We start from the raw sequence: 13220 nt of genomic DNA, 5'->3' as shown, positions 1-13220 counted from the left end.
AATAGTTGGTGTATTTTTAAAGCCATAGAAGAATACTTTTTTTTTAAAAAAAATTAGTTTTTCATGGTTAAAATCTTATATAAAAAAGTAACAATGATCCTATTTTTGCACTTCTTCCAAACTGCTTAAGGCCACATATCTAAATATTTAAACACATCAAATGAAAACCAAAAGAAAATATAGGACAGAAAAAATACGAGCAAGGTCATTAATTTCCAGCTCCGGCTGCCCAGGCTGGAGCTCTTGTGAAGTGGGGCTGGGAGTCGCTCCGAGCATCGCCCACCTGCTACTCAGCCAGGGCATCTCCAGCATCAGGGCCAGGGGCATGGGCCCCGGGAATCACCCTCTCCCGAGGGGCAGTGGCCTGCAATGGGCCGTCTCAGCAGCTCTGTCCCCTTCTAGAGCAGCCTCTTGCCACCTGGGAAAGGTTCTCTGTCAGGCGAATGTGGGCGTCCAGGAAGCCACAGCCTGCACATTCCCCTTATGGACATGAACATTGCTGTTGGTCAAGCCCCTGCTCCTTCCTGGGACCTGCTGGTCTGTGGTGCTATGCCTTCCTCCAGGGAGGCTGGGTTCATTTGGTAGGCTCCCTCCCATTGTCCTTGCAATGTCCTGTGCCCCGTGCTGGGGACTGTGTGCCCCCTTTCTTCCCCAGGCACAGCTTGAGTCTACAGACTGGACTTTGCGCCGTCTTGTAGGATTTTTGGGATGCTCCATGTCGAACCCTGGAAGAGTGGAGTTGTGGTTTTTCTTTCTGCCATGGCAGTGTCTTACCAAAAACCCAAGAAAGTCTGAGAGGTCACAGAATTCCGGCTTCTGAGTTGAAAAGAACCATCCCTGTCGAGCTGACAGCAGGAGGCCCCTTCCCAGGGATAGTTTGAGACCTTCCCCATGAGCAGAAGCAGTGTGCATCTGTACCATGTATGGTGGTGTAGACAGCTTCTGAGGAAGTGGAGACCACGAAGAGTCAGCGTTTGTGCTGGGGTGCAGCGGGTGTGCTTACATGTGTGTAGGCCTAACAACATACTCAGCATCTAGTGAAGTCTTCAAGAGAATCTGTTGCAATCAGATTTCATTATGATACGTTGATTGGCTTTCTAATCTTCTGAGATGTGTAAGCCTTGCAGCCCTGTAGGAGAATTTACCCAGTGGCTCACTGGAATCCATGGCTGTAGGCCTGGGCCCTGCCTCCTGATCACTGAAGCTCAGCTGAGGTCCTAGAGTGATTGACAGTCCTCCCGGGGGCCGAGTGTAAGCTGTGTTCTGGGTAATAATGCAGAGAACCTCTCATCACTTAGCAACAGCAGTTTCCCCTTGCTAATGGAGTTAGTCAGATGTCAAACCTTCTGTTTTAACGGGGTGTTCTGTGAAAGAACAACCCTTAGGAAGGGGACTGAATAAAAATTGCGTGTTGACGTATGTGCAGGAGCCGTTTGGCACATGTTGGTGGTGACATCCAGCTCACCTGGGTTCTCTGCATAAGCCTGCAGATTGTGAGCACTAAGGAACTGCCGATGGTATCGTTGCATTCAGGATCTCCTGGAGATACTCCTGGGACTCTTTTCTGGCAGTCTCTGTTCTCAGTGGTTCAAAGCCAGCCTGCCAAATTTGACCTATTCCTCAAAAGTGCTGAAGGCTTCTTGCTTGTCTGTCCCCCAGTCAGGGCTGGGCCTAGGTGTGGTTGCAGGGTAGGGTGTGTGTAACACTTGGGGCCCTCCGTCATGTTATGACTGTGCATCAAGGCATCTCATTCCTGCGGACAGTTTTAAATTATTTTTATATTGAAAATAACCACAGAATGCCTGTCTCTGGCATTAATTTGTCATTACTGAGTATATGGTCTCAGAAGCAGAAGAGCAGGGTGTGTTTTACAGCTGAAATGCTAATGACCTCTGTGCATAACTTAAAGATGGGGGCCTTGCCTTGTGCCACCCCAGCATTGTCTCCAAAGTAGGTACCCAGGCTGCAGTGGTAGGGTAGGGACTGATTAATAAAGGCGAGGGACAGGGAAGCTGATGCTGATGTCTGCATTTCATTTGACAGTTTGATTTGACAGTTTGAGAGACACCTCACAGAGAGAGTCCCGCTCTTTCCCCAGTTGAGACATGGGAAATCCCGAAGCAGACCCTGGTATTCAAAATACTGTGTTCGTGGGAGCCCCCCCCTAATTCTCAGCCCCTCTTCCAACTGCATGCTTGTCTCAGACTTCTGACCCTCGGCTTCCTGCTGGTATGGGTCCTCTGAACCACTGACCTCCTTCTGGCCAGCACAGCACAGCACAGCACGCCTTTGGGGAGCTTCGTGTTAGACTTCTCAGCTTGTCAGCCTGCTTTCCTGCTCAGAGCGGGCTTCCAGCCGTCCTGTGCCCTGCTCCTGTTCACATAGGTGACAGTCCTGTGCCCTGCTCCTGTTTATATAGGTGACAGTCCTGTGCCCTGCTCCTGTTCACATAGGTGACAGTCCTGTGCCCTGCTCCTGTTTATATAGGTGACAGTCCTGTGCCCTGCTCCTGTTTATATAGGTGACAGTCCTGTGCCCTGCTCCTGTTCACATAGGTGACAGTCCTGTGCCCTGCTCCTGTTTATATAGGTGACAGTCCTGTGCCCTGCTCCTGTTTATATAGGTGACAGTCCTGTGCCATGCTCCTGTTCACATAGGTGACAGTCCTGTGCCCTGCTCCTGTTCACATAGGTGACAGTCCTGTGCCCTGCTCCTGTTTATATAGGTGACAGTCCTGTGCCCTGCTCCTGTTTATATAGGTGACAGTCCTGTGCCTGCTCCCATTTACATAGGTCAAGGGCATCTTTCTGGAAATGACAGCAGGAGATGCATGTCTTTGTGAGGTTTTTGTGCTTTGTCAAGAGCTGCTGCGTTTATCAGTAACACAACGTGTGCCAGCCGGCCTCTAGGAAAAGGACGTGATCACATTGGAGAGTTTCAGAGAGGCCGATGGCTCTGTGCCACGCTCTGCCTCTCCCTGACAGTCCTCAGCATGAAGGAGAGTGTATTTGGGAGGTGGCTTCTTTGTCCCAGTGAGGCACAAAGCCTCAGTGACCAGAGGGGCCATCTTGTGGCCGAGAAGGGAAAGACAAGGCACCTCCTTCCCTGGTCTTGCAGAGGAGGAATGTCGCCAGATGTACATTCTTTCCACCCCAGGGGGCGCTCTGCTGACTTGTAGGGGGCGCTGGTGGTGATTCGGGGTTACTGTTTGGATCGTGTTGCTTCTGTTGAAAGTAAGTCTGGTTTCTGTCCCTGCTTCTCTCCCTTCCTGCCTCTCTGCTGCTGCATTGCTTCCCCTGACTAGGTCCAAGGCCATGGTATGTACTAACTGCACTGCCAGCTTCCGTCTGCGTGCACGCTCCTGTTCCTGTGGCCAGAAGAGAAGAGGGGAAAGAGCTAGGGGGTGTGGCTTGCTTCTACCCAGGAGAAAGTCCGGGATAGAAGCAAGTGCTGCCTGCCTTGTGGGTGTGTGTGTGGGGGCGTCAGGAGGGCAGAGTGGCCGGCCTGGTCCCAGCAGCTCAGGAGCTAAGTTTCAGGCCAGGCTTTACGCACTCACCCCAGTTAGCTGTCCTCAGCTTGAGGTTGGCAGGAGCTGTGGGGAACACGACCCCTGCTGCCTGTCTTGAGAAGCCTGTTTACCTGTTCTCTCCTCCATCCCTTTTTTATTTTTAAATCTGTGTTATTGTACTGGAAGAATCAATGGGACACTCCCCTGCCTTGGGAGTTAGACTGCAGAATGCCTCCCGGTCCGTTCATCTTAGAGCTGAAGATGGTACCCAAGACCCACAGTCTCTCCACCTTTAGGGAACCCAGTGAAGTGGCCGTTGCCGGCTCCCAGGGCACCCAGGACTCCAGCGAGGCAAAGGAGACTCCATGCCTGGGGACCCCCAGGAAGGTTCAGAAGGAAGTGCTTCCCCCGAGGGCCTCTGTGCCCTTGAGGGGTTGAGTAGATGAATAATGCAGGGGTCCAGCAGGAGCAAGCTCTCTCACAGGGAGAGGGGCAGGCAAAGATACCATGGAGAGTCCATGTGGCTGCACCCCAGTGGATTCCTGGGCATATTACAGATGCCCTTCGGTTGTAAGGGCATTGTTTATTTCTGACATGTAAGGGCCACCTATCTGTGACAAGAACTTCCTTTAGATAAGTGTACTAGTGTGCTAGAGCAGCTGGCAGAGACTGGCTGTCGTCCAGCACTCTGGGTGTGGGTGTGGGCCAGACACTCAGAATTCAGGTGCAGCTCACAGCAGATTGGCTCAGGCCGCCTTGTGCAGGCCAGCCACGTTTCCCGCCACTCCTCCCCAGCTCCCAGCACAGGCTGTGGTAAGGGCAGAGGCAAAGGGCAGCTGCTGGGATGGGGTGGGGGTTGGGGGGAGTGGGGCTCAGTTCCCTTTAGACCTCCGCTGGAGGCCTGGTGTATTTCCCCTCTTCTGTTTCTGTGTCCTGTGCATGCATGCTGTGTCCTGCTTTCTGGTTCTGGGAGTGCGATGGAGCCAGGCCTGGATAATGTGGTGTCTCTGCCGCTCTCTCCCCAGAACACGGCTCTAGATAAAGAGGGGCAGATTTTCTCCGGCAAGCACTGTCAAGACAGCAGCAAACCCGCCAGGGAGCGGACCTCGCCAGTCCCTCCCCCAGCCCGGGAGGCCCCTCCCCCAGCCCGGGAGGCCCCTCCCCCAGCGGGGTCTCCTAAGCCCCTTCGTCCTCCAGCCGCCTCTGGCTGTGATCCTGCAGGGACCTGGCGCCGCCACCGAGACTGAACTCTGTGTAGACAGGCCCGAAGCTGCTCGCCGCCGCCTGCCGGGAAGGCCACTCTTCACCAGGCCTCATCTTCTTGCTGAAAGAGCCTTTCTGTCCTGACTGCTGTTTTGACAGTTTGTTGGCATGTTCTGTCACGGCCTGGGAACAGGACTGGGGTATCCTGGAGCCGGTGTTCAGGATGGCCTCGTGTACCCTGGGTTCTGCCCTCTCTAGTTCCTGGCCATGTCAGTTGTGGAGACATATTTGGAGTGACTCATTTTAAATCAGCCGTGTTTCCAGCTCAGTAGACACTTGGCCGCTTTACCCAGAGAATGTGCAACTTTTATCTGGAATTACATTCTTTTTATAGAAATGCATCGGATGAACTAGGATTCTCCTACTGAAGGATACTCCAAGTGCACCCTTCTCACCGCGGGGACACAGTTGTGATTGTTCCTTTGTAATGTCCTGTGAGAAGCAACATGGCCGCCTCCTCTTCATAGGAAGCCTGAGGCTCCTGGCTTCTGCATAGAAGAACTGATCACCCTCCGATTCCTGACTTAGGGAATGCATCCTGATGCCCCAGGAAGCAGCTCCCCTCTGGCTGGGGTGCAGGGCTCACAGACCTGTCAGACACGCCCTCAGTTTCCCCTAACTTTCCCTACACACGTATTAATAAATGCTTATGAAGTTGGCCTGGGCTTTTCAGTGGACTGTGCAGCAGCAGCTCTTGGAAGAGCAGGATGAGCTTGACTGCGTCCCCACCAGGGGCTCCTTCCACTCTGCTGTCTGTGAAGAGCACTCTAAAGCCATGGCAGGGGACTGGGGCGCATGGTGCTCCTGGAATGTCCTGTGACAACCTTCTGGAAGGCTGCTGGCAGTTTTTCCTTTTTTTCCACCGCCCTACTCTTTTTAATAATTGTATATAACTGTGTATTGTTTTACCTGCTTGTCTTCTAAACGGGTGGGCACTACGGTTCACTCTCATTGTTAGATGTTTGCCTTCTCCAAGTACCCCCAACCTGCAATAAACTCCTCCCTCTTCGGAAAAGCCATGGGGTGGGCAGAGGTTTCTGTGTGGTTGATTTGGACAGTGCATGTGATCGGAGCACCTCTCCTTGGTCCAGACCCTCGGGGGCCAGTGTCGGGGGCCCCTACTGCAAGAGCACACAGATCTTTGCCTGGGCTGAAGCGTATGTGAGCACAGGTACTGAGACTCGGGACCAAAGCACCAAAAGAAGCAAGGTGTTCAGAGAGGGAGCTAGGGACAATCATAGAAAAGTTGGGGCTCAGAGAAAGTGGGCTGGAGTGGCTTCCCATGCCTGTCCTGGCGGGGCCCCCGCTTCTCTCTGACTTGTAAGTTACAAGTTTCCCTGTGAGGCCCTGCTTTCTGCTTGTGACACTGCTCATCTGTGGCTCTGGTTACCCAGAGCTGTCTCTGTCACTTTCTCAGAGCTGGAAACCCCTGGCCAGGCTCCGATCTCTCGGTTCACGATGCTGAGGGAATGAGACCGTGGATGGCCCGCTGGTCCTGGGTTCCACCCAGAGCTGTAGCAAACACGGGAGGAAGAAGTGTTGAAGAACACTGTGAGCTGCAGGGTTAGAACATTTTGCATGTGTCTCTTCAGTAACTGGTTAAAAGAAGATCGAGTCTTAATTATGTGTGTGCCTGTCTGTGTGCATGCAAATGCATTGTCCATGGGGTCCAGAAGAGGGCAGCAAATCTGAAGCTGGAGTTCCAGGCAGGTGTGAGCTGCCAGATGTGGGTGGGTGCTGGGAATTATCACACTCTGGTCCTCTGGAAGAACAGTAAGTTCTTTTAACCTCTGAGCCATCTCTCCAGCACCAAGAACAAGATTTTTCATAGCCTTGTGGCTGTTTCGTTTTCAGAGAGGGGAAGAGTTAATGCAAAAGAAGAAAAGGGCAGGTGGTGGCCAGGGTGTCTGTTGCTGATCACACCACAGCCTCCTCCCTCTCGGCTGCTAATGCGAGCTAAAGATTGAGAGCATGGTCTGGGCAGGGCCCACCCGTGTCAGGGAAAAAGATTCCTTGTTCAGCATGTGCCCACCTCCTGGTGGGTAGGATCCCTGGGAAGCCCAGAGCAGGCAAGGTGAAGAAACAAACCGGCAGGCAGCCGGGCCAAGACCAAGGAGCTAGCAGGAAGGATGGCTGTGGCTGTGCCCACTGCTGAGCCGGTGTCGACCCAAGCAGCAAGGCTGGGGAAGGGTTGGCGAAGGCCACACAGTTCCTCTGTCCACCTGCTGCATCAACACTTAGAAGCTGAAATTCTGTTCTCACAATCCAAATTAAATACAGGTACTTTATTTCTGGCTGCTCACATCCTGTTGAGAGAGTGGTGTGTGCCTGTTCAGACTCATTCTCCCGAAGAGGGGCAGTGTCGGGGTGGGGGTGGGGGTAAACTTGGATGGTGGCAGATTAATGCAAGTGGACGCCATGGGAAGTGGGTACCTGATGCCCTCCACAGCTGCAGGGGGTCTCCCACCCCTCTCTCTCTGCTTCCCTTTGCAAAAGGTGGCGGGCATGGAAATGTGTTACATGTGTTCATTAAATGCATTTGATAAAACACCCAGAATCTCATCATGGCTAAGAGAATGCGACTTAGGAGCTGGGACAGTTTGGGACGGAGTAACCATAATGAAAGAAAGTGCTGATCAATGTCTTGTAGAAAATGCTAGAGCCGTATACGTCCCATGGAAATATATACTATTTACCACTTGTAACGTTAACGTTTTCTAGTACATTAAAAATTTAAAAGGAACAGGTAAAGTACATCTTGTGGCATATTTTATTTAACCTAACATCTAAACACATCCAAAGTATTATTTCAACACGTAGTCAGCATCAACAAAATCTGGGGGATATTTTACCTTCTTGTGTGGTGAGTCTGCAATCTGGAGTGTGTTTACATTCACAGTACATCCCAATCTGGACTCCAAACATTTTAAGTGTTTAAAAGCCACATGGTCCTAGCAGATGCCACTACAGTTCCGCTGCACAGATAAGCCGTGGCTCTTACCATTAGTTCTAGGTGAATCTGGTTTTGTTTTCAGACGATGTGTGTGACAGGTAGAGAGAAGGCCCCTCTGTCATTTTAAATGAAACAGGTTCATGGTAAGCATGGTGAAAGCTCTGTGGTGTGAAGCTACAGTGTGTACTCCTCACTCACCCAGTGACTGTACTTCAAGTGGAGGTGCTAGGCATGGGAACAGCTGTCGCCGATTTGTTGGGGACCAGTTGCTGCTTACAAAGTAGTGTTCGTTCACCCACCACCTCGGGAATGTGTGCAGGACCCGGGCACACTCGCTGGGTAGCCCTGTCAGAACAGCTCTGCTGTGGGACCTTGGAGTATGTCTGCAGATGAGAGCATGTGAGGGCTTGGGTACCCAGGGCTGCTAGGAACATCAGACAAAGAAAAACCTGCCTTCTAGGAGTCTAGGCCCTGCTTGCTGCCCTCGTGGTACAAGAGCAGGCTGCAGGCCTGTGTCTTCCCTGGGTGTGAGCCTGAGGTTGGTGTGTGAGAGCTACAGTGAGTCAGATTCCAGTGTGTGTGTCATGTGTGGAGTCACGTGAGGTTCTAACAGGGTCAGTGGCAGGGTCAGCTGCTTCCTGAAGGATTCAAACTCCTGGAAATGCCCAGATGGCAGGTAATAGGCACACAAGTACACAGTGCACTAAGTTTTCAACCTTACTTGAGTGTTGCATATCCAAGGGGAAGAAAAACAAGTGTATGGAGCCGTTCACCTCTGCCAAGCTCTTAAACGTGTGCCCTTTCATGGCTGGTGGGGCTGGGCCTTTGCTGCTCCAGAGGCCTCCTGTTGGGCAGGGACCAGGATGTCTTCATCTCCATGGACTGATCTGGCAAGCTTGATCGGCAGCCTGTCAGTGTGGAGGCTGACACTGGATCTGAGCTTCATTTTTCAAGTGATCCAAGTCCAAAGCTGTAGACGAGCTGCTGCTGTTTCTTGCAGGTATTTGCAAATACTGGTCCCGTCCAACTCCTCCAAAAAGCTTAGTGTTAGCAGGGAAAAAGATCCCGACCTTGAGACGAAAACGATTCCCTTTATGTTTCAGGTATGTAATCATGGAGACTCCCAAGTGGTGTCTCCTGGGTCTCATCTGTCTCAGAGGATGTGGCCTGCCTGAAAGCCGAAACACCCTATGCCATTCAAGAGAGGGCCTTTGGTGTGCTGTGTTTTGGGGAAGTTTCTGTTTCTGGTAGCCAAGAGCAGGAGTGGGCATCACTGTGAACAAGCTGGTGAGGTGGCACACACCTGTAGCCCCAGCTTAAGCCCAGGAGCTCGACAGGAGCCTGGGCAACATAGCAAGACCGGTCTCAGATGCAAGTTTAGCTTTGGGGTTTTATTTTATTTATTTGTTTATTTTTGAGACAAGGTTTCTCTGTGTAGCCCTGGCTGTCCTCAGACTCAGAGATCTGCCTGCCTCCACCTCCTGATTACTGGGATTAAAGGCATGTGCCACTCTGCATGGCTAGTTTTGAGTTTTTAAATAATGATCTTATGATTACAGGGAACCAAGAAAAATGCCATGAACTCAATTTTTAAAATATTTTTCCACCCCTGAAACAAAGTTTCACTATGTACAGCTCTGGCTGGCCTCAAACAATATCTCCTGCCTTAGCTTTCCCAGTCCTGGGGTGATAGAAATGTATCACCATGCTTGGCTTCAAATCCCGCTGAAAAATAACTCCTGAAGATGTTTCTTCCTTTCTAGTCTGTCAAATAGAACTTTACAACATTGTTTTTCTTTGCTCTTTTTCTGCCGTTTAAATGATCTTTCTCACAGTGGGATGGTTTGGAACCTCTTAGCTCTTGTGCTTCTGGCAACAATAATTCGTGAAGCCGACAGGATTAGACCTTCTGTGCGAGTACCTCCCCCTGCTAGCTGTCCTAGTTAAAGTAGGGAATGTTTCCTCTCACTGAGGTAGGGCGGAAGTGACCAGTTAGAAGCACCGGTGTATTTGGTTGTTTGTCTATTTATACAGATTCTGGTTTGAACCTTTGACTGAACATTCTCTGGCCTGATGGGACTTGAGTCACGTGATGAGGCTGTGGAGAGGGTGCTGCTCCACAGCCTAACTCACTGGAGCTGGTGAGCCTCACAGTGCTCTGCAGTGGGTCCCGTCTGCTGGAAGGAAACGAGCTTTCGCTGCCGACCCAACCAGAATCCTGGCATCACTGGTGCGCTGTGTTCTTCACAGGGTGGAGAGCAGGGCAGGACTGACACATACACATTCCCAAACTGTGATTGGTATGGCCAGGAGCTCTTGAAATCACATCCAGTAAGAGTGCAGGGAAGGTCATGGTGCAGGTCTCAGCCCACCAGCCTGTCAGCCGGTTTAAACTGCTGCCTCCTGTTTTTTTGTTTTTGTTTTTTTTTTAAAAGATTTATTTATTATGTATACAGTATGCCTGCAGGCCAGAAGAGGACACCAGATCTCATTACAGATGGTTGTGAGCCACCATGTGGTTGCTGGGAATTGAACTCAGGACCTCTGGAAGAGCAGTCAGTGCTTTTAACCTCTGAGCCATCTCTCCAGCCCCCTGCCTCCTGGTTTTGAAGATCTATGTTTAGTTATGTGTGTCTGTGGGTGGGAGTGCAGGTGCCCTCTGAGAAGAGGTTTTGGGTGTACTGGATCTGGAGTTACACGATCTGTGAGCTGTCTGACGTGGGTGATGGGAAGCAGACTCGGGTTCTATGGAAGGGCAGTCCCAGCCTTGACTCACAAGCCGCCTCACCAGCCCGCCACCTCCTGTTTTTAACATTGCTGCATTGGCTGGGAAGAGTGGGTGGAGCCGGCATGCACGCAGGAAATACTTGGCCATTTCTTGTAAACCTGACTTGCATGGCCGCTGCCACTGTGCTATTCTTGACAGCATAGGAGAAAGACAGCAGTGCCAGGTTCACATGGTCAGTCCCATTAGCCTTGACTCTGAGTTGCCCATTTCCTGAAGCCTCTCCTGGTTCCCATGGAAGCAGGGTAGTCTCTTGTATCTTCTGTTAGTGGACTTCTCTGTCCCACCAGACAATTCCAAATAACCACTCAGAGACTTAATATTATAGATGCTCAGCCGATAGCTCAGGCTTGTTATTAGCTAACTCTTACATTTTAAATTAACCCATCTCTCTTATCTACCCTCTGCCACGTAGCAGTACTTTCTTTGAACACAATGTGCTCATCTTGATTCTCACTGCATCTGCTCAGGCCTACCGAGACTCCGCCCTTCTTCCCAGCATCCTCTGTGTCTTGCTGTCCCACCTGTACCTCCTGCCTAGCTACCTGCTGGTCAGCTCTTTTACTAAACTAATCAGAAGGTGCCTTGGCAAAGACACATCTTCACAGTGTACAAAAAGATTATTCCACAACAGTCTTCCTGTATTATTTGCTAAGTAGAAATGGAAGTATGGTGTCTCATTGGTAAGCAAAGTAGGACCTCTTTGGAAGCAGTTCATAAAACCATTTACTTCTAGGTATTTGGTATGCTTTGGGTTTTGGATGGTCACAGAAGGATGAGCTGGCCACAGGTTTACATTAATACCTGCCAGACAATCTTCCTCTCCACTTCTCAGCCCCTTTGTTTTCCCTAGGGACCTATCATTTCGTAAATAACAAAACCATAAAGACTGGAGGGTCCTATTCAGTGAGAACTAGTAAACAAGGAAGGAAAACCCTTAATTTCTAGAGGAAATGTGTCTTAAAAGTCAGGCTTAAATGCACCGTGGAGAACGTGAGCCTGCCAGCCACAAGTGTGGCTGAGGCTCCTCCTGTCAGAGCTTATCACCTTCATCCCTGGCCTCCTTGACTGCTGTTCTAATTGGTTTTCATTTATTTGACGTAATATGAGGTTTTTTTGTTTGTTTTAATGAAAATAGTTAAAATTGGGTACCATAAGTAATACTGGATCAAATGGAAGAAATATTGTGTTAAACAGGACCTGCCACTAAGAAGTCCTTGGTTCATGCTAGGCATGTAAGAGTGTGTATGACTTTTCTTTTATGGAGTATTACTCCAGCTCAGGTAATCTCCCACTGTTTTGAGCTGTAAAGATGGTGGACACTGTCTTTATGGCTCCAGGAGGCCTGTGTCCTGCTGGGACATAATGCAGTTGCTTTTCTTCTACCTCATTCCCCTTTATTTCCAAAGTGAAATACTCCTGTTAACCTCTAGCTGGGAATCAGCATTTCCTACTCCCATGTTTTGCTATTTATTATTATTTTTCTTAATGGTTTGTGAATGTTGGTAAGTCTTAGTGGCCCTTGTTTGGTTGTGGAAGTCCCAGTAAGACACAGAGCAATTTGTCACGAGAAAGCATTCTTGTCTTTTGTCCAGGGAGTCTCTTTCATTGGTTACCACTCACAGACTGAGCAGAACCAGTGTGACATTTTCTTTGTGAATATTTACCTCATCCATGTTTGAAAATGTATGGGTGAAAAAGACATTTCCAACAACTTATGTACAAGTTTCATTTTATTCTGTTTTTCTGTCAAACTGAAATTTTCATTCTAGATCTTTGCTTTAGAGACATCTAAATGTGTAGGGGAAAGAGGTTCAGGCAGACTACACAGGAAGCCAAGACAGAAGTTCAGTTTCAACTCAGAAGTTCACAACATACAAAGATTTTTATTTATGTAATACAGACCTTTTCTCAAATATTTTCACAGAATTCCATACAGCAATCTACTAGAAAAAAGTAGAATTATGACACCAAAATAACATTGTTTCTTAGTACAAATTGCTAATCAAAAGGAAGATAGAGTTTCATAACAAATAGAGGGTAGGTGGGTGATGCTCAGCACAGTACCTGGTAGCCCCAATCTCATGCCAGGATGGTGGGGGTCGAGGGAGGGGCCCCACCTGTCTCTGCCTCATTGCGGGCACAGTGACCTGGGCAGGCTTTGGTACTTACATTTACTCGTAAAAGAAAACAGGTTGTGAGCCCAAGAGCGTCTCCATCATCTCCCTGTGCCATGAGGAGGCCAGACCAGGAAAAAGTAGTGACTATTTTATGATTGCTATAACTTAGATCTTTGCTGTTTACCACACAGTAAAACAAAATCGCCTTCCCCAAACCATAATTTTCTAGGTCTAACACATGCTTGAAGAAGAAGAATATAGAAATAATTCACTGAGATGTTTTAAATTACATTTGTCATAATTTAAACATTACTATTAAAATCCTAGAAATTTCAGCACTGGAGAAGCACAATTGTCTAGAAAAATACAGGACAAAGTACAGAATAAAATCCCCCTGTCCCAGTATTAGAGTTCAGTTCCCTATTGCTAAAATCAGATTTCTCAAGGTTACAGATAAATGGGAAATGTTTTTCACAACATAGTTAGAATTAGTGGGATTATTGGCGCCACTGTCTGTATCCATAATTGGTGAAAATAGACATTTCATTATGACTAAAAATATAGATTTTTTTAAAACTACAGAAACCAGCA

At 49.2% G+C, this 13220-nt stretch overlaps 1 protein-coding gene across 2 annotated transcripts in view; it reads left to right on the top strand.

Annotated features, from left to right (window-relative positions):
• Dclk2 (doublecortin like kinase 2) overlaps positions 1-4978 on the top strand; it is a 127211-nt gene extending 122233 nt beyond the window's left edge. For both annotated transcript variants that reach the window (XM_059265571.1, XM_059265569.1), the window contains exons 16-17: positions 2044-2130; positions 4534-4978. In XM_059265571.1, coding sequence (XP_059121554.1) covers positions 2044-2061 — 18 coding nt within the window. In that variant the 3' untranslated portion in view covers positions 2062-2130; positions 4534-4978. The remainder of the gene's footprint in view (positions 1-2043; positions 2131-4533) is intronic.
• Positions 4979-13220: the final 8242 nt, after the last annotated feature.

The sequence above is a fragment of the Peromyscus eremicus genome, chromosome 6, assembly GCF_949786415.1.
Source record: "Peromyscus eremicus chromosome 6, PerEre_H2_v1, whole genome shotgun sequence".
In the NCBI taxonomy this organism is placed as follows: domain Eukaryota; kingdom Metazoa; phylum Chordata; class Mammalia; order Rodentia; family Cricetidae; genus Peromyscus; species Peromyscus eremicus.
Note: the sequence above shows the minus strand (reverse complement) of the source record. Positions and strands in the feature narration are given on the sequence as shown.